The 21,326-nt window shown below is 40.5% G+C and overlaps 1 protein-coding gene across 1 annotated transcript in view; it reads right to left on the bottom strand.

The window, feature by feature from the left end:
- The window catches only part of REPS1 (RALBP1 associated Eps domain containing 1), a 56,849-nt gene that overhangs the window by 33,950 nt on the left and 1,573 nt on the right, over positions 1-21,326 (bottom strand). Inside the window, 3 exon segments of the mRNA XM_048489637.1 lie at positions 10,002-10,155; positions 13,982-14,181; positions 15,055-15,178. Of these exon segments, the coding sequence (XP_048345594.1) occupies positions 10,002-10,155; positions 13,982-14,181; positions 15,055-15,178 (478 nt within the window).

Here is a 21,326-nt window from a genome sequence, read left to right as displayed (position 1 = left end):
ATAGAGTCTACATCTTGTTTTAAAGTTTTCACTTCCTCTTTGGTCTTTTCCACCTTCTCTTCTATTTATATTAATTTTTGGAATACAACTTTAATTTCTTTAATATCTTTTATACATTCTTTTATATGTTCAGACATCATCTTTGGAATATTATTATTGACAGAATATTTCAGAGAACCTATTTCTGCCCTGAGACTTAGCATATTGGCAGATATGCTCTTTAGATTTGTGGCCATTTTGCCTATTTCAAGGGATACTAAACCCTTTCTAGTAGATGCCCTGCCCCTTAGATGTCACTGTTTCCACAATTTCCCAAAGTTTTCAGTTGTTTAATGCAGAGATCAAGTTCTTCCTGGCTACTAAAATTGTTTTAAGATAGTATCTATTCTAATTTTGTTTTGGCAATCTGACAATTGAAAGGGGAATAAAATCTGGAAATGTTTTTGCCTTAAAATGTCTGTCTCACTCTGATGAATCTTCATTTGGGAATATATCTTAGTATAGCTTTATTTGAACTCTTTTTATACATTCTGCATTTGCTTGTCATTACATATCTCTTAGGAAGATCTCCTGATTTTTGTCAGGCTTATCAGCAGCAAGATATGAACTCCTCTTTCAGTCTCTTTATATCTTCATTCCATACACAGTTTGGATGTTTCCTCTGGGGTGTGTGTGTGTGTGTCAGTAGCACAACTTGGAAAAGATGGAGATTACAGCTAACTCCAGCTTCTCAACTCCAGAACGATTCTGCCTACAGGAGATCACTTCAGGAGTACATGCAGTTTCTCTGGTCTCTCCTTTATCCAGAGAGGCTTATGCAGCTCTTTTCAGAACTGCACACTTGAGCCTGGTGCCTGGAAAAGCTAGAGCAAAGCCAAACATTGCCATCCAGCGCCATATTCTGTTCCAGAAGTCCCAGGAATTCTTGACCAGTTCCAGGAATCTCTGGATTGGGGGAAAAACTACCTGGGGGTGATAATCCGAGTCCAAACCCCTCAATATGGGGTCAGGCTTGCTGGGAGCCTGTTTTTATACCTGTAATTCTAGAGATGTCTTCCAACATAGAAACTGTTCCATTAAAAAGGCCATCTTCTGAGGATGACATGCGGCAATGGTCAGAAGGACAACCCCTAGGAAAGAGTACTCCTCCAAGTGTGATAGCTTATGCCTTGTTCCTCTGGGGAGGACTGTGGTTGATCAAAGGAGCAAAAGTATTTTAATAGAAGAGCAAGATAAATTTTCAGACAGAATTTTAGAGCTGTCCGGATTTTTTGGTATTGACGGTAGTGTCAACTGCTTAGGCTTCATTGATCTTGAGTATAATAGTCAGGGACAATGTTTTCTGGGAATGAGAGTCTTCAGCCTGTGTAAGTGGTACTCAAACAATGTTAGTGGATGTGAAACCATTGCTTCATCACGGTCAGGATCAATTACCAGAGTTTTTATGGCCCTTGAATGTAAAAGAGGAAGGATTATAATAGGAACTGTGACAGAAGCAGGGGACCTTGATACTGTTGTTTCAGGTAAATTCCTGGATGAGTCTATAGGCACTATCAATGTTAGTCACGATTCAGGAACTATATAGGTATGGAGAGTGGTGGCTAGGTGAACTAGTAGGGGGAAGGAGAGTAGTACGATATTGAGTAAGAGTCTTCCAAGTAGGGTTTATCTTCCCATGTAAGAGAGTGCAAAAGGCTTTGCTAGCTGTAGTTCTGTCTTTGAATGTCAGACCAATAGTGATAACTCAAACATGCTCAATTGGGTGAAATGTTTTTGGTACTGGGAATTCCAAGACTGTGCTCCAGATGGACATGATGTTCTCCTGTGCACAAGCAGTGGACTGAGTGACAGTATCTTCCTAGGGATACCTGACTGCCTTTGAGTCTTCTGATGGATCGTCTAGCTGACCCTCAAGGAAAGAATGATGGTAGAATGAGACTTTTTGTGGGAGAGAAACCTTGCACAGGATGGATTCCAGAGTACATACAGGCATCCAGTAGGATGCCCAGATTCAGATCCATGAGGTTTAATGTAGATAACATGAAAAGGGACAGAAGCAACCAAAGGTGTAGAGGGAGCACACTTCAGCTTTTTTGTCTTCTTCTCTAGTTGCAGATATTTGCCCTTTCTCTTATATGACCTTGGCACCAAAGGTTTTTATACTAAGAAGGTGGTCTTGCAAGGGCACTCAGAAATGGCACTGAGATGTCAGTAAATAACAGGGGGGGGGGGGTTGATACGGAAGATGTGCCAAACATCAAGGTAAGACTGGACACTGACTTGGAAGGCAACAGTGTTGGCTGCCAAAGAGTAAACAGTGTTGAATTGCAAAAGAGAAAACAGCAGTAAGATCGCCTAATGAACCTCACGTCTTTGGTGAACTTGAGGCCAGGTCTACTAAGTTATAATGAGCTTCTCCAAGGCACAGCAAGGTCATGGCCATCCACTGATGGATGCTTCCCCTCCCAATTATTGCACTTTTAAACAGAAATAGTTTTCATCATGAAATGGAGAAGGGTAATGGAGAAAGGCCAAGGGACCTCAGTGGAGGACCTCAACCAGGAAAAAACTCACACAAGTTAAATTACTTCCACAAAGCTTTTAAAACATCCCCAGAAAAGTCTACACTGTGGCAGAAAAAAAGAAACTGAGCAGGAGAGGCCAAGCATGCACAGTCCATCTTAGCCCCTCGAGGATGCCTATTTTGTTGATCTAAAAATTTTGAGATTATGTTTTGTGTGTGCACAAAACCCACCAGTGTGATGCACAGAGACCATACAGAGCCATGCAATCATTACATAAAGACTTTTCTTAAATGTTTCGACCAGGATCAAAACAACAATAACAAATAAAACTAATTATAAGAACTACAGCATATTTAGACTTGTTTACCCCCAAACAGTATTCCCACACTAAACATATGAAATAGCATGAAGCATGTTCCAAGAGAAAAAAATGAAAGTTCCACTAGGTGTAATGTCATTACACATAATCTTATGTTTATTCTATGAATGGTCAATCAATGAACTTGTTGAAGTTTGGAATAGAAGAACCCATGGGCCCAACAAGGCTTCAAACATGGTTTGCCTTTTTGCCTATGACCTTCTTTCTAATAGGCTGAGTAATGGAGTGATGAAGAAAAAGAGGCTAAATTTATACATTACAGTGGCACTTTCCAGTACTCTGAACTTGCGGTACGCTTGACAGAAAGCCGAGTGATTCAGGTTTTTCAAGTTCATGAAAAAGTTAAGAATTCTCCCATTGATCTTTAGTAGGTTTTTGTATATAGGCACTTGTACTTAACACCTGATGATGAAAGAAAGTTAATCCTCCTCTGATAAGAGTCTATATTTGAATACAGGAAAGAAAATAAGAACATCTGGCCTCCTGTGGGTACATAAAGGGGGAAGGAGGGGTTGTTTAGTATTTTATAGTATAGTACAGCCATCTGTAGTTAGTATTTTATATATTATTTTATTGTAAATTATGTATTTGATGTTTTAAATTGTTTTAATGTTGATGGACACCGCCCTGAGCCTTTGGGGAGGGCGGTATACAAATATAAATAATAAATAAATAAATAAAACATATAAAGCTCTATTCTCTTTAGTTCTGGACCATAGAGAACTTAGCAGAAATGAGCTTATCATAAGACTGCCCTGTATTAGCTGTAGAAGAGAGTCCAGTGTTAGTGTTTTAGACACCTTGGATCTACAAGCCTAACACCCATCTTATAATTAATAGTTTCAGTTTCCACTGAGTCTATAGTTTAGAATCTTAACTTTAACAGTTGCTTCACAGACAGTTCTAGAGTGCAACCTGTAAAAATGAATGAGTCCCCACAAACCAAAAAAAATAAATAATCCCTGAGGATGAGACTTTCAGAAAAGGAGGGATTTCCAAATAGTTTTCTTCCTGCATGTTCTTATACATCTTTAGGTTTTTAAATAGTACAAAATCACCTCTATTCTGACTGTATTTAAGCCAATGGGTTCTGTTAGCAAGTCCTCCCCACGCCTGCAAGGCAGCCCCCAGGGGCCCCAAGGAATGATGAAGTCAGGCCCCTGCCTCCAGAAGTCAGGCCCCTGCCTCCAGAGAGCCGTACCCGGCCACCTTGTTACCAGTGTGCCCAGGAGCAGTGGCGGGGACATCCCACACTGGTGTCAGCTGGAGCCTGCCACACAGATACTGCTGCCTGATGCCTCAGCAGCGGAGCCAAAAACGGTGGGGAGGCTGCAGATAGAGAGCAGGCGAGGGAAAGCTGGGGGCAAAGCTGGGCCCTTTTACTGGCCCTTAAAGGGGCTAGTGGACTCTTGGGCTAGGAGGTCAATCCATGGGCCAGGAAGTCCGGATAGATGGCCCAAGAGCCAACTGGTCTTGGCCAGCTCGAGAGGGAGTGAGAAGGGATAAAAAGGAAGAAGGAGGAAGATCAGGGTGTGGAGATGTAGAAGGCACAGAATAGTAGGAGCAAGAGTAATAGAGGCACAGAGTAGTACCGTAGGAGTAGAGGCACAGAGTAGTAGGAGAAAGAGGAAGAGTGCAGGCAGAGCAGAAAGGGAAAGAGTGAGGCAGGAAGGAGAGCAGTGGGAGCCAGGCGCAGTGCCAGACACAGGCTGTACCCAGAGGTCCACAGATTAGGTCTGGGCTCTCAATATGGCCATAAGATCTGGCCCGCAGAAAGGGCCAAAGACTGCCTGTGCAGGGAAGGGTGGACAGCTGAGGGTACCAACCCAGGGTTGGCACAGGGGGTGCACCACATCCCTCTTCCTTCCTGTTGTTTCCCATCCTTTCCTCCATTCCATCTTGCCCTCTGAACCAAGACTGTTGTTTGAAACTCAGCAGATGTTAACGGTGTACAGAGAAAATGATGGAGCAGTACATGCATAAATCCCAACAGCATACTTGCATTATGTGCATGTGTATGCAAGCAAATATACAGATACATACATGTATGGCAGAAACAAATCTAATTCTAGGCAATGGAAAGAATGAGAGTACTATGGAACAAAACGTGAATAATGAGAAGCTGTGACTTATTTACCAGCTACTGGGACAAGCAATATCCTTGGAAACCAGATTTTTATTTGTACCTCGCAAGTCCACAAACTGTACGAACACTTCTCTTCTTTGTTTGTTGTAAAGGGTTTGGCTCATTTCCAGAGTGCATCTGATTTAAATCAAGTTGATTTATCGATAAGACTGCATAAAACGTATTCTTGCTGGCGTAATAGTAATATTTAAAGCCAGATGAAGGTTTCATTTTTAATATAATAACTTTTCAGATTTGTTTTAGTTATGTGAAAAATTACTGATTTGGGTATAGTACAAGAAATACATAAACAATTATGAAATTATTGTGAGACGCACTATTTTCAGTTTCATTCGGGTCACCAATGTTTGCATTTTGCATATATGTCTGTCTTATCCTCTACCCATAGGTAGAGGAACTTCATTAAAATATTTCGATTGGGTCTCTTTTGAGGCCTGTTGCATTATAGATTTTCTCCTCAAGGGACAGAATACTATAATCAACACTAGGCTATACACCCAAAGATCCCAAGGCATGTGTCATATTCTGCTTTTAAAAATTCACTTTCATTTCAAAAATTCACTCCTTGCCCCCTCTCACCTCCCATTTAGTTCCTCGTGCAGATCAATTCCATTCCAAACAATCTTCTGTTCATTGAACTTCTTGAAACTGAGCATTTAAAAAGTGAACTGTTGATTCTGTGTACAGAGATTTGGCAACTCTGTATGTTTATTTTATAACCTTTCTGCTGTGAAGAGGCATGTTATTTCTACAGATGCAAATTTACAATTCTGAGAACTGCAAAACTGAGAACTGCATCTGTGACAATATCTTCTAGACAGAAAGACTGCCAAAAATAATCTTACAGAAACCCCTGGAAGAGAATGCCATTGTAAATTGACTGATGGAATTAATTCATCAAAAAGGTTAAATGTTACATGAATATACAGGTTCATGCTACATAATTAAATTAATCCTTATTTCATAGTGAATAACCTTTAGAGTACAATGTATCTTAAATCAAAAACTATTTAAACTACGGTATCTTTAGATCGATTTTTCCTCAAAAAGCATTTTATTTAAAAAATACTATTTAAATCCCCTATTTAAATAAAACTATTTTTAATTTTTTAATTATTGAGTTTTATCCTTCCTCATTTTTTATAATTATTCCATAGCATTTTCGTGCCCAGCATTTGGTTGGTTAGGTTTTTAACTGTCAAGCTGTAGCCAACTTTTGGTGATCAGATACAATGTTTAAGGAAATACATTTAGAGGTGATTTCCCATTGCCTGTCTCTGCATAGCAACTGAACTTCCTCAGCAATTTCCCCTCAAAGCAGGCTGACCCTGCTTAGTTTCTGAAATTTGGCTATGAGCATAAGCTTTATGGATTTTCTTCGATACCGCTCTGTGCATCCTCGGTGAAGCCTAGTTGCTGGCCACTGAAAGCAGAGGCTACGATAACACTTTCTATGGGATAAACAGTGCTTCAGCCAAATGGTTTTATATCCTACAGCATGCATAAAACAAAGGCCAATACATCTGTTCTTCAAGTTCTCTATCAAGAAGTTTGAGCTCTATGTGACCTCTCACTCTGGTGACGGGGGGAGGGGAGCAGGAAGTACTGAAGCCACGCACAAACACAACAGTGGTTGAAAGGGGAATAATACTGACAGAAGAAGACAGAAATTAAGCAGGGAAGTTAAAGTCTCAAGTAGGAACCAGAGGAGGATGGAGATCAGATTCTCTTGTACTAGGCAAAATCAGAAGTCTAATTCCAATGTTGAGAGCCTACAAAAACAAACAGAAACTTTTGGAATATGATACTAGATGTAGAAACCTCAGTTTTCAAACAGAAAGTTTTTTTTAAAATGAAGCAAATTTCTATCCTTACAACTGCAAGGTTAGGCTTGAATAATGTGAACAATGGCTGCTGAAATCTCAGGTGCTTAAGTAGTGACTAAATCTGACCATTAATGGCTGTATGAGGAGGATCACTGATTCCAACTGGCCAAGTCAAAATGAATCATAAATCATGCAAAATAAATCATGCAAAAGTAAAAACTGCAGAATTAAAAACAAGACAAACCATGAAGACAGGTGTATAATTTCTAAAGATTACATCTTAGCTTTTCTTCAAGCAGATTTTGATTTAGTGCAGAACTTCAATTCTTGAAAGTGTAGAGTACACACTGTCCTCTCATTTATTTTATTCATAACCCACCTGGCAAACCAGGCTCTGACGTGCTGACATTATATAAATAAATACAATGTTTAAGAATATAATTAAAATAATAAAACTAAACTAAATACAGACTACATACAGAGGGCACCTTAATCAACTATTTCACCTGTCCTTAACCAGAAGCTTGGCAGAACATCTCTGTCCTTCAGGATCTGTGGAACTGGGCACAGGTCTCACCAGATGGGGAGTTCCTCCAGGCTGGGGCCAGGGTGCAAAGGGGTTGCTAAAGGTTGTTTCTAGCAAAGTATAACACATTCTGAAGAGTATATAGGGAAAGGTGGTCCCAAAGGTACAATGGCCCCGAACTGTTTAGGGCTTTGAAGATTAATACCGAAACCTTGAACCTGAGCCAGTATTCAAACTGGAGCCAGTGCAGATGTCGGAGCACAGGTTGCAGGTGAGCTCTCTATGGGGTCTCAGTCAGGACCTGAACTGTTGCAGTTTCTGGAGCAGTCTCAAGAGTAGCCCTGTATAGTGTGAGTTATAGCAGACCAGTCTAGAGGTGACCTTTGCATGGATCATTGTAGGAGACAGATAATGGCTAGATTGGTAGGAGACAGATTGGTAGGCTAGATTGGTAGGATTGGTAGATTGGTAGGAGACAGATAATGAATGAGTCAGCTGCTGGGCCTGCAAAGATGCAGAAATGCCTTCCTCGCAGTATGTGTGACCTGAGCCTCCAAAGAAAAGGAGGCATCCAGTCACTCCCAAACTCTTGACGAAGGAGGCTGGCTCCAGCTGAAACAGGTGGGAAATTGGACTCCCTGACCCAGGCCTCTCCAGCCCAGCCACAGAACCACCATATTTGATGGGTTCAATGTCAGAGGGATCTATTTTACCAGAGCCTCCAAACAGACAATCAGATTTTTTAAGATAGTATCCAACTGGCTGTCCATCAACAGGTACAGCTGGGTGTTACTTGAATATTGATGATATCCCAGCCCCAAACTCCTGAGTAGGGGCACATATAGATGTTAAAAAGCATTAGGGAGAGAATATAGATATTAAAAAGCGTTGGTGAGAGAATGGAATTCCACATACCAAAGGGTAAGGTCTTCTCCCCAAGTACCACCCTCTATCCCTGGCCTTGGGGAAATGAGGTCAGCGATGAAAGGACTGTCTCACATAATCCAATGCCAACAAGGCAGTGGTCAACAATTTGTGGTGGACTGTGTCAAACACTGCTGAGAGATCGAGTAACAACAGCAGTGCAGACCCACCATGATCCAGTTGTCTACAGAGACAGCCTTGGAAGACATCCAGCACAGTCTCTGACCCATGGTCAGGCTGCACTGAAATGGATCCAGAGCTGATGTGTCCTCCAGCAAAGCTGCTCTGCTGCTGCCTTTTCAACTACCTTACCCCAAAATTACAAATTCAATACTAGGCAGTAGTTGGTTGAAACAAAATAATCCAGTGATGGTTTCTTCAAGAGGAACTTCACCACTGGCTCCTTGAATATTCCGGGGGAAGACCTCCAACATCAGGGACAAATGGATAATGCCTTCCAGGGAAGTTAACTGAATATTCCCAGAAAGATGCCTAACTTTATGGACAGATTGATAATGCCTTCTAGGAAAGTTCCAGGGAAGTTTATATAGACGAGTGTTCATGTCAGCTAAGATGAATGTGTATCTATCTAGGGTCACCGAAGGGTGTTTAGTGGGCATTTCCTATTCAGACAGAAGTTGTGAAAGTGGGAGTGAGCATATAGAGACACTGGAACATATTTTGTTGTTCTGCTGTTGTTGGGATGATTTGAGGCAGAAATATTTAGGGCAACTTTTATTCTATAAATCTTATCTATCCTCACAAAGTTTAATTCAGTGGCTATTATGTAACAAAGATAATAGAATTACATTGTTAGTAGCTAAATTTTTGCAGATGGTAATCAATTGTTAAAAAGGTTAATTATGTAGATTTTAGTAGTGTAATGCTGCAACATCATTTAAGTAAAACCAAACAGGATCAAGGAAACAAGTGGTTGTTTTCACAACAGACAGGAGCCTGCCCATATTTGCCTGGGAGAGTTGCCTGGAAGATCCAATACAAGATTCAAAGAAAGCCAAGGGGCTTCTAGCTCATTCACTGTATCACGATTAGTGGGGAGGTTGGGGTGGAGCAACAAAATTTTATCTGTGAAAAAGCTTACAAACACCTTGCAGTTAATAACTGAATTACTAATATTTTGAGGATCCCATGAAAGGGATGTTAGAGTTCAGATAATCCAAAACCTGAGCTGGATTAGAGCTCACAGAAGCAATGAAGGTTAGTATTTGGATGGTCACTCAGTATCATCAATATCACATGACCAGCTTTATAACAGGTTAAGGCTCTGGGCACAAAGATTTTTTAAAAGTGCAAATCCAAAGCAACATGGTGCCCCAGGGAAACATTTTGTGGAAGTGAACAGCCATCAATAAAATTAAGGACTTTCCCAAAGATTCCAGGAACAAAGTGAATGTAAAAAAATAAATAAAATGAGGCACTTTTCTGGAACAAGAGAAAAGTGAGACAACAGAGGAACACTTGAACTTGACGTTGCACTCTCTAGAATGAAGGTGCAGTTGTCACTGATTGTGGTTGAGGGAAATATGTAACTTCCTGGAGAGGCCTTCTTTACACAAACAGCAATAATATCTGGGTTTCATAATTTTTCTCCCTCCTTGTTAAAAAAGTCCATACTTCAAGAAACACTTGGTATTAAAAAGGCATTCGATTGTACCTGATTGTGCTTCACTAAATGGAGCCCAAAAAGGCCCTGGTCCAGCAAGAGGTCGCTCGTTATTCCCTCCACTAGGATGGCGGCTGTGCTTCCTCCATGAATGTGGAGACGTTGGTGGGGACTGCGTTGGTGAAACAACTGGAGATGTGGAATCCTAATAAAACAAAATAACTTTTTAAAAAGCAAACACTATGTTTGATGAAAAAAATTTCTATGAAGACATATTGTGCTTCGAATAATAATCAGTTTGTTGGAATATTTATAATTCCACCAATGAAAAAATTACAGTAGCAAGCAAAGATCAGAAAGGGGGGAAAAGACGTTCCGCAAGTGAGATGCCACTACTGTAAAAGTCTTGTCTCTGGTTGTGCCCCTTCTCACTTCTGAAGGAGGGGACACAGAAAGCAGACCTTTCAAGGAAGATCTTAACTGGCACCGAGGTGCATTATGGAAGGAGGCAGTCCTTCAAGTACTGTGGGTCCAAGTCAGTAAGACTTTTAAGATATGAACCCAGACTCTGAATTGTGCCCAGAAACAAATAGGCAGCCAGCAGATTTTTCAGCATGGTGGATGATATAATTTCTGTATCGTGCCCCTGACAAGAGCCTGGCTGCTTTATTTGCAACAAGTTGAATTTTCCAGACCATTAAAGCACATTATAGTACTCTAACCTGGATATTATAAGAGAATAGATCACTGTGGCCAGATCATGTTTTCTGAGGAACTATCATTGCTGGCTGAGATAGACCTTCCCTCACACCTTCCAATATCACCAAGGCAGAGAAACCACTCACTGATCTAGCATGTCAGATTTTTTCTACATCTTCCCTTCAAGGACTGAGGTGTTTCAGAAATATGGTAGAATTGGTGTCAAGAAGTACTTTACCTTAGCTCTGTTATACTCTCAGAAGGTGAAGAAAGCCTATTATTTTAAAAATTTCGTCAGCAAATCCCTTTTATAAGGCATACCAAAATAATAATACTGAGGCAAAGATGTAAAACTTAAACAGATTAAAAGATTTATTTAAGAGAAGAGATGGGAATGGGATATGAATAGTTTGGAGAAAATAATGGATAAAGCAGCAGAAAGATATATTTATAACATAAATCTTTGGCAGAGAAGCAGTATTCGTTTTCAGGCTCAGGCTTAAATAAGTTTGTTCAGTTTCAATAAGCATAGATGTTCTTCAGATAGTGCAGTTACTTAGATGGTACAGTTCCTTATATAAGATGGTACTCTGGCTAGTGAACTAGTTCTCTCACACACAGAGTCCAATCAGGCTTGGTACATTAACTTCAGTACTCTGACTCAGTCCTCACAGATAGAAAATCCCCAAACAAACATAAAAACTCTCTTTAGAGGAAAAAAAGCAAACACCAATACAACAGATTAACAGGCCTTTGAGATTTTTCTCCCCTCCCTGGAAGATCTATCCCTCCTTGGTTATATATATGCCCGTTAGCCTGGGTCATCAATAACCTAACCACCAGTTCTCCCAGTTCATGTATATTTGCTTTCCACCACAGCACACAGGGCTGTCACACAATACGGCAAGACAGAATCACACACTGACTGCCACACCTTTCCTCAGTTATTATGTTAAGAGCTTAGATAAGGCGGATAGCTCTTTACTTGGAACTTCACAATCTAAAAAGCCTCTCAGATTGTTCAGTTGGTGTTAACCTCCTCCCCCCTGCATCAAGTCTTCTGTGACCAATCAGAGTACAGAATTGCCTCAGTCAATCAGGTGGCTTCCCTGTTCCTAGGTCCCTATGCCTCATTCGAACAATAATGGCTGCAGACAGAACTGCACTTTTAAATATCGTACTTTCTTCTGCAGTCCATCACATGGGCATATCACCCAGTGCTGATAAGAGATACTATATGCTACAGAGATCTGGGCCTCCAGGCCTAAGCCAGGATCCAACAGTACCTTCGCTCCCACAGAAGCCTGTTCACTCACTGCAAGTGCAATGCACTCCAGGACAGGCTGATTTTCTCAGTCCTCAAGCAGCTTTGTCACTGACCAGCAGCACAGTGAACTTCAGTTTACTGGCTCCCATCCATCCCATTACCATCTCCAGGCATCAGTTCAGGACTTCTAGATTTGTTCTCTGACTGGAGAAACAGCAGCATTCATCACATTAAACTACACAATAAGCATTTGAAGAACTGACTGAGGCACAGGGGAACAGTATGAGGGTAAACAGACCCCGTTGCATTAACAGGAAGGAACTTAAGGAGAAGCCAACATTGTTTTGAGTTCAGTTAAGGTTTACATAAGTGGGGGTTCTTCCCTGATTCAAGTTTATTTAGCCTGACTTCAATATATTTGACACCTGTATGTTAAGTGCTAAGAATAGAATGGGCTTGTCCTCAAATAAAACAACAACTCTGCATCAGGTCTCAGCTCCACTCCAAAACAGAGGACAGTGGCAAGGATGAAGAAGCACCTTGGTCCAGAGGTTTGCTAAAGTTCTTGAAAGTAACGTACCTAAAGCTGTCACATTGATGGCAGCTAAGGCGACCAATTTTCCAAGGTTTGATTTCTAAATTTTTGATAAAATTCCTATGCCTTCCCCTAAGCCCAACAAATACCAGTCGTATGATCCTTTCAGATCCTGGGGGTTTAACAACTGCCTCCCAGCAAAATCATTGATAGAAAGCAACCTGTGGTGTCACAGTCATTCAGGCCCCTTCCGCACAGGCAAAATAATGAGTTTTCAAACCACTTTCACAACTGTTTGCAAGTGAATTTTGCTATACTGCACAGCTTCAAAGAGCACTGAAAGCAGTTTGAAAGTGCATTATTCTGCATGTGCGGAATGAGCCTTAGTCTATCAGTGAGTTTTTTTTTCCTGCTTTCCCAGTGGTGCATTTTGTGCACCTCTGTGACTTCCCCAACTCTTCTATTATCTTCTGTAAAACTGCTTTGCTCTGAAGTTTTGGGAAAGATTGCAGCAAAGTCTGGATGACTGCCAGGTGTGTGGAAGAGTAGATTCTCAAGTCTCACCCAAATAACAACTATCTATGCAGTAAATTCCCTGAATTTTCAAGTTTTCCTTTTAAAAAGTATCTATTGCAGAAATATTTCTGCAACAAAAAGAACCAGAGAGCATTTTAAAACAAAAGCTGAGAAATCATAGAACCTGACATATATACTGGTATAATGGTATACTGGTATACTATCACTCAATCTCCAATTAAAAAAAAACAACTGCCAGAGAAACCAGCTGTATAGAAGCCACATTGCTGCAGTGCTATGCTATAAGCAACAAGCAGAAACAGAAAAACTATGCAGGTCTGTCCCTGGTTGGAAAACACCCTACTCAAGTCTAAAAGGATCTGCAATTCAGACAAACTTCCGAGAAAAGATCATACCACTATGATACTTTAATGAAAAAGGGAAACACATATGAAAAGAACATACTGGTTTGTTTATAAGTTTAACATAAGAAATACACTATGCTCTTTGAACATAAGCACAACATACTTAGAAAAACAGATCAAGTTCTAATCATGCATTAAGCAAGGTGCCTCAAGGAAGTTGACCTAACAGCAGTAGTCTGAACAATTTGAGTACATTTTCTGTTTTAAAAAATGTATCTCTTTCCACCCACACACACTTTTTCCAACTCATGCAATTTTTAATAATCTAGATCACTTTAAAAAAAGAAAGAAACAGGAATATTAGTTTGACCAGAATGGTTAAAGCACTTACAAATTTACGCATAAAATAATAGACAAGAAATAAATGAATGGAATTATTTCAAAAGTCAAGGTAATATTCAATACTGTTACATTAGGCACAAACTTCTGGAATACTAAAACAAAGAGATTTATTTTAGCTTGCAGTGTATTTCTTCGTATTTGTATATTTCTTTGCACTTTTCACCCCTACCACGACTAGTAATGTCCAGAAATTCCATCTAGCACAATACAATACAAAAAACCTTAGAGCTGGTCTTCATTTAATTACCTGTTGATCTGTTGATGTACGTGGCTGGACCACATCATGGCTCACAGAGCCTTTTTTCACTTGTATTCTGCCTGGAGGAGGAGGGGGAATTGCACCTGAATAGGAGGAGGTATTATCAGCATCTGAAGAATACAAGGACGAATGCCTCAGTTCCTGTTCATTCTTTGACATGACAAATCTGGGCAGGGGAAGGTCCTTGACTGTTAAAATAATGATAAAAATCATTATATGTTTAAATTACAAAATGCTTAGATAACCCCAAAAATATGATGTTATTCCAAGTTGCTCTTAAGGCACTTAATTTACTGTCCCCATAAACTTTTATATTATGACGGTAGTGAAAATTGCATTTAAACACTGTGCTTTAACATTAAAATTTGTAATAATAATCTTGTCAGAAACAGAAACATATAACAGCACCTTGAATTTTCTACATCAGAGTCATGTAGTGGTCATATAAAGTACTAAACCAGGATCTGGGAGACCCAGGTTTCAATTTCCACTCTACCACAGAAGCTTGCTGGGTGTCTGGGCTTGTCACATACTCTCAGCCTAGCCTACCAGAAAGGGTTGTTGTTAGGAAATAAAGGAGGAGGAGAGAACAATGTCAGCTGCTTTGGATCCCCACTGGGAAGCAAAGCATGTTATAAATTAATAAGCAACAAGTAAAAGCCCTTCGGGGGAGGGCGGTTTATTATTATTATTATTATTATTATTATTATTATTATTATTATTATTATTATTATTATTATTATTATTATTATTAATAATAGTAATAATAATAATAATAATAATAATAATAATAATAATAATAAAAACAGAAGCAGGTCTAAGCACGTCAGAAACTGGCATGGGACAATTTCTATCATTCTGGAATCTTATTACGAGAAGCGCTTTCCTCACAAGTTCTACTTACAAAAAATCTATTCAGGAAAAGCTGATAGATCTCAGCGGTGGTATCAGCTGATATAGATGGAGATGATAAATATAGATTGAATATACTGGACAAAATCACAGAACAGTCACATTTTAATGACCCAGAATTTATGTTTTAAAATAATTCCAAAGCTTACCTGTATTCAAGCTTTCCATTCGTAGTGGAAGCCCAGACTGAGCTACTGCAACAAGTTTCAGAGCAATGTAGAACTGGCTTCTTCCAAAGTATCCCAGTCTTGTTGCACCACAAAGTTCCATGATCTGGTGAAAACCAAGAATATCTAAAATAAGAATATTTTTGCATGGAGCTGAGTAGCACTTGACGTCTTTCACCAAAATGAAAGCATCACAATACCACTGATAATTTTTGTAATAAAATCAATTGCAACTTCTGGGTTTGCACTTTCTTTCATTACTGTGGATAGTTTTTCTGCAGCTCTGTACAAACAGTATATTAATGTCTGCGTGCACAAGATGAAAACTTAGAAGCTCTAAAAGTGTAGTCTAATGTTTCAAAGTCAAAGTAGGATTTAAGATGCCAGGCAATGGCCTAGGGTGCAAGCCTGGAGCATACAAAAGGCAGCCCAGCGAATGAGAAGCCACCCTGAATATGCGTGTTTTGTCTTTATATTGTTTTGGAAATCACTTATCAATTACTTTGGACCTCCATGGGGGATAAAGTGGCATTAAACATTAAAATGCCCTAAACATAAAACTGAGTTATAATATTTCTTCTCATGAAAAAAATCCATAGTTGTCTCCACAATGTATTTTGACACATATTGTGGCAGTTATTTACAGCTTAATCCAGAGCTGTCAGGTGGGCGGGGACAGTGCCACTGGCGCCGCTCCACCCACCCAATCCACAGCGCTTTCCTTCAGCACAGGAAGTCTGAAAAAAAACCCATCCACCTTTGAAGCCCCCATAGGCAAGAATAGAGCTCTCTGCCAGGGATTCCATCAGTGCATGAGAGCTGAGTGGGCTCTAGAAGCCAACTAAGGTCAGCCCTGTTTCCAGAATGCCCCCACTATGCTGATGTAGCTGGGCACAGCATGGGAGCATTGGTGAAGAACTGGCCGCTGAGGCCGAGCGTTCCAGGGCTCTGCAACGGCCCAGCATATTTCCCTTCTGCCAGCATAAGTGCCCCGGAGAGAGCAAATCCACCAGCGTAAGCCCATGCCACCTTCAGAGATGGATTCCCCCCTCCCCTGTGCTGTAAATTAGATTAACTATTCTATTATGTTTTATTTAGAGTAACCAAAGCTCAAAAGTATAATCTGCACTATACAGTATTTATTTTCTTCACTTAGTCCACCTTTCTTATGAAGACACGAGGTGGTTTACACAGAAATAAATGAAATTAAAATATAGTGGCACAATAATAATAGCTTCTGTATTAGAAAGCTCCATTTTTATTTTCTTGATTTATTTGTAGGTGTATAAAGGACATAACAGTATAATGACATTCCTGTGGGGTTTTTACATTGTATTTTGTGGCTTGACAAAAATTGTAAACTATCCCTGGTAAGTCTTCTATGTCACTTATCTGCTCTTTTGTACAGATAACAACGTTCCAGTTTGATCAAGAGCAAATAAACATACCCCGTGACACAGAGTGGTAAGCTGCAGAACTGCAGCCAAAGCTCTGCTCACAACCTGAGTTCGATCCTGACAGAAGTCGGTCTCAGGTAGCAGGCTCAAGGTTGACTCAGCCTTCCATCTTTCTGAGATCAGTAAAATGAATACCCAGCTTGGTGGGGTAAAGTGTAGACAACTGGGGGAGGAAATGAAAAACTACCCCATAAACATAGTCTGCCCAGTAAATGTCATGTTGCATCACCCCATGAGTCAGTAATGATTAGATGCTTGCACAAAGAACTACCTTCACTTTTACCTAACATTTTTTAAAAACTACAATACTTGCTTTATCAGCTATACTCACATTCCACGTCTCTACTGAGTTGGAGCTTTCTAAAAACAGTCAGCTGAATTCTTCAGTTTTGAATGAATGTAAGGTAAAATTCACATAAGCTTATTTGAAAGTAGGTCATTTTCTGCTTTATACATTAGCAATGAAACATTAAGTGTTTATTTTACTCTTTGCTACTTTGTGTCCACCCTGACCAGGATGGCCCAGGCTAGCCTGATCTCACCAGATCTCAAAAGCGAAGAAGGGTCATCCCTAGTTAGTATTCTGAGGAGAGTGTGGGGTCACTAAACAGAAGCAGACAATGGCAAATCACCTCTGAAAGTATTTTGCCTTGAAACCCCCATGACTTTCCACACCATTATATGTCCAGGTATCTCACTAAAATCATGTCAGTAACATCAGGCGATATACCTGCTGAACTCAACTTCTGAACCTTCATACTGATCAACAAATGACAAAATTCCCTTCTCTGTCTAGTTCTCTTGATGCTTATACTTAACAAGAGACATTTACACAGCTCTAACTCTACTGAATGAATTTTTTGCAAGCACTGGAGCTCTCATGCTGCTCTGAGGAGCTTTCACCTCAGTCTGGGTTATAGTACCAGTTATAGTATAGCTCAGGGGTAGGGAACCTGCAGCTCTCCAGATGTTCAGGAACTACAATTCCCATCAGCCCCTACCAGCATGGCCAATTGGCCATGCTGATAGAGGCTGATGGGAATTGTAGTTCCTGAACATCTGGAGAGCCGCAGGTTCCCTACCCCTGGTATAGCTGTTGCTTGACTGTGCCTAGATAACTGATTTTACTTCCCGCTGGAGGAGTCTGAGTCAGTCAACTTGACTTATGGCCCATTCCAGATGGGTGAGGGGGGAATCCGCTTGGGAAGGCTGCATAGGGGCATACCAATGCATTTGCCCGCTCCGTCAGTGCAAGGACACCCTAAACAGTGCAGAGAGCAAAGTCACCTGCAGCTGGCTACCGCTCAGCTCTGTGGTGGCAAAAGCCAGAAGTACAGGCCGCTGCAGAGCTGTGCTGGTATCCCAATCGGATAGGCATGATGGGATGGGGGGGGGGTGTTCCTGGGGGTGGTCAGTCAGCTTCCACCCTGGGTGTGCAGCTGGTTGTGTCGTGGTTCAGGTGCTGAATTTATGCCACCCTATTGGGTGGTATAAGTCCATTAAGGCCTATGGAGGGTTTTCCAGTGGGGGAGGTTGACTTTTTGTGCTTTCCTACACTGCCAGAAAGCCCTCCAGAGAGTTCTGGATTGGGCTGCCCAGCAGATGAAAAAACAGCTTGACCCTGCAACAAAATTGTAGCCTAGTAGCGTGTGTTTTAAACATATACCAGTAGATATTCCAGAGAAAGAAATTGAGAAATGTACAATTTTTGTCTGCTGTCAGACAAGATTTTCAGGACATCACTTCATAGTCTTATAGACATTAAAGTAGTGCCTATTTCCAATAAAATTGACCAGCATTAGCTGAATGTTAGTCAGATGGTCTGTACAATGGAGAAATCATAGACAATGAGCCAGAATATCTAGACTACAGAATAAAACAGTTGCTTTACATAGTGACCATCCTCGGACATCCCATACAAGATTTTCTATAATTTTCCTCATATGTCTCACTATGTCTAAAGGCTATTTTACATCTGCCAGTTTTTTTATGTAGCACAAACAAACAGTGTGTGAAAATCATAAGACCATTACGTTGTATGTACAAAGCACTGAGTGTTCAGTGGCTTTTATATGGTAAACAGATACTTTTATGTTTACACACTAAAATGTAGTTAGACATTTTGTGAACAACCCAGCCCAGAATCATAGGTAGAAGCCGGAGAAGGCCAAACTCTTATTTGGAAAAGTCAAAAGTTAACTTTCAGCCCCATCCAAAGGGGGGAGGAGGGCTTGTGGAAGTGGTGTGCCCTTGGTGTCGGCATGTTTGCCCTCCTCAGGGCACTTACCACAGCGGGGGGGGGGGGGAGATGCACCAGCAGCCAGAAGTTTGCACTGGCATCCCTGTAATGGTTTGACGCCAGCATGGGAGGAGGCAGGCCAGGGTATTCCTTCAGGCAGAATCAAATTTAGTTGGCTCCCTCCTGGGATTGAGGGCCAGTAGCACGGTGCACCAGCCCTCAGGCTTATGCCAAACTTTCTGTGCCACATGTCCTTTCAGCCTTATGGGGCTTTTCAGTGGCGGGGAGGTTTCAGGGCTTTTCCTTACACTCCCCACGCCACATTAGCGCCACAGCCCACCACCTCTGGGTTTGGATGGGACTGCAGATGTACTACTACTTCATTTGGCATAGTTATGAACTTTTTCTAAAGCATGACTGATCACAATCTGCATGCTCAAAGCCAAAGATTTCTTATGCACTCCAACAAGTTACTGTTTTGAATTCAGAGCATCCTCAATCCTACTTTCCAAAATTTGTCACAGTTAGAGAAAGGCTAATGGACTATATAACATACTATACTAGATTCTGGGTTTCATCCAATATAACAAAAAAGTAGTTTTAAGACACACAACACGAAGTTATATCAGCTTACACACCAACAGAGCTAGGAATACACATGTAGGAAAGGAAACATGGTGCTTAAAACCATGAACTACAAGACAAGTGTTAGAGGTGAGAAAATAGCTATGCATGAAACTTTGTCTTGGAGATCTTCCTGCCAGGCCTCCTTTCCACTGAGCTAAACAGTCATCAAGTAACTGCTAATGAAAAATGTACCAACATTTTTATGAAATGTGCCAGTGTTTCTGTGTCACATAATTTTTTGTTGTGGTGGCTGTTTTTGTCAAGGTAAATCTGACCTATATAGTGCCCCCTGGTGAGGTTTTCAATGCAAGACATATTCAGAAATGGTTTGCCATTGCTTGCCTCGGCATCACGACCCTGGAATTCCTTGGAGGTCTCCCATCTAAGTACTTGCCACAGTTAACTCTGAGATCTGATGAGACCAGGCAAGCAGCTTCTAATTATTTTGGTGAACTGGTTCACGGTTATACAACACCACAGTGAAAGGGAAGTTGACTAGATCTTGGCTGTTGACAAAAATTGCCCTAGAAAAAGAAATGGCGGAAATTTTATTGACACTGAAGACGCTCAATACTGTGGGCAGGAGCCTGTCCTGGGTCTGAACGGAAAATCAACCATTCACAGGAGTGTTGTTCCAATACCCAATCACCTTTAAGAAGGGGGATAAAATGCTGGAAGGAACACAGGGGAAGGGGAAATTGTGCTCTGCCTCAGCGAGACAGTGACAACTCCCATCTGGTTCAGGAAAAACAGCTGACCTCTAGAGTGAAGGATAGCTCTGCCTGGTAGTGTGGCAGAGTGGTTTAGCTCTGTACAATTTAGTCTGACTCTGGGGAAGGGGCAGGCTGGTGTGTGGAATTCTGTGTATAAGAAAGAATCCAATCTAGTGGCTATCAATAAAAATCTGTTTACGCCTGAATGCACTGTAGAAAAGTCTAACTGCTCTCTGAACGCATAACCAATTTACATTTTTGTGTCTCCACCAGGTTTCTACTTTGTCTACCTGGAGCCCTGGGCTGCTGGTTGTTCCTTTAAAACCAACCAGTAAATAAATAAATCTTCTTAGTTGTTTATATATTAACCCAACCTCAGTGATCTCAATAATCTCCATGTGTATAACAAAACTTACCACACAGAAGTGAACCCAAACCCTATACACTCACCACACCCAGAAACTGAGGGGAAGTTTATAGTTCAAAATGAACCTAGAACTCCAAAATCTTAGGGGGAAAAGGTTTGTCACAAATAACCCAATACTGTGACATCAGTTTTTTTTTAAAAAAAGGATGGTAAGAAGAAACTACTAGTTTTCATAACAGAATTTGTGCTATTTTCACTTTCAAATTATTACTTCTATTGAACACAACACACAATCATTTAAAACTTCCTAATAAGTTCAATCCTTTTTTTAAAAAACAAAGGTTAAATAACCCTTGTACTTATTTTATGCATAAAAATGTTAGGTCTGATACCATTGTAACTGAAGCCTGAAACTTTTTGTTGTTTTCACAGGCAAATAGCCCAAGGTGCTAGCAATAACCTAAGTTGCTATCTTTTAATGAAGTCCAGTTACATTAAACGTCAAGGTCACTCCATATTACACTAGGTCCAGTATTACTAATAACACAGTATTAGTGCAATTCTTGTGTATGTATTTTAGCAAGAGCTTAGTAATACAGTTCCAGCTTATCATACATTTGAACAATGTAATACAGTTTTTAACTTCTCAGTCATACCCATCAACTGGAGGCTGCTATTTTTTGTTCGCAAGAGCTCTACCAGTGCATGTTCTGTTAATGTTTTCTTTTATCATAACTTTTACTTGAAGTCATAGTCTTTATGGGATATGCTGCTTCTGTTTACCATCCAGTATCAACACAGTGACCAAGTTCCACATTCATGTCCACACGCTTGCAGAAATCAAGGAACTA

Source organism: Sphaerodactylus townsendi, linkage group LG01 (assembly GCF_021028975.2).
Source record: "Sphaerodactylus townsendi isolate TG3544 linkage group LG01, MPM_Stown_v2.3, whole genome shotgun sequence".
NCBI classification, from domain to species: Eukaryota; Metazoa; Chordata; class Lepidosauria; order Squamata; family Sphaerodactylidae; genus Sphaerodactylus; species Sphaerodactylus townsendi.
This window is presented reverse-complemented; position numbering and strand designations above follow the sequence as displayed.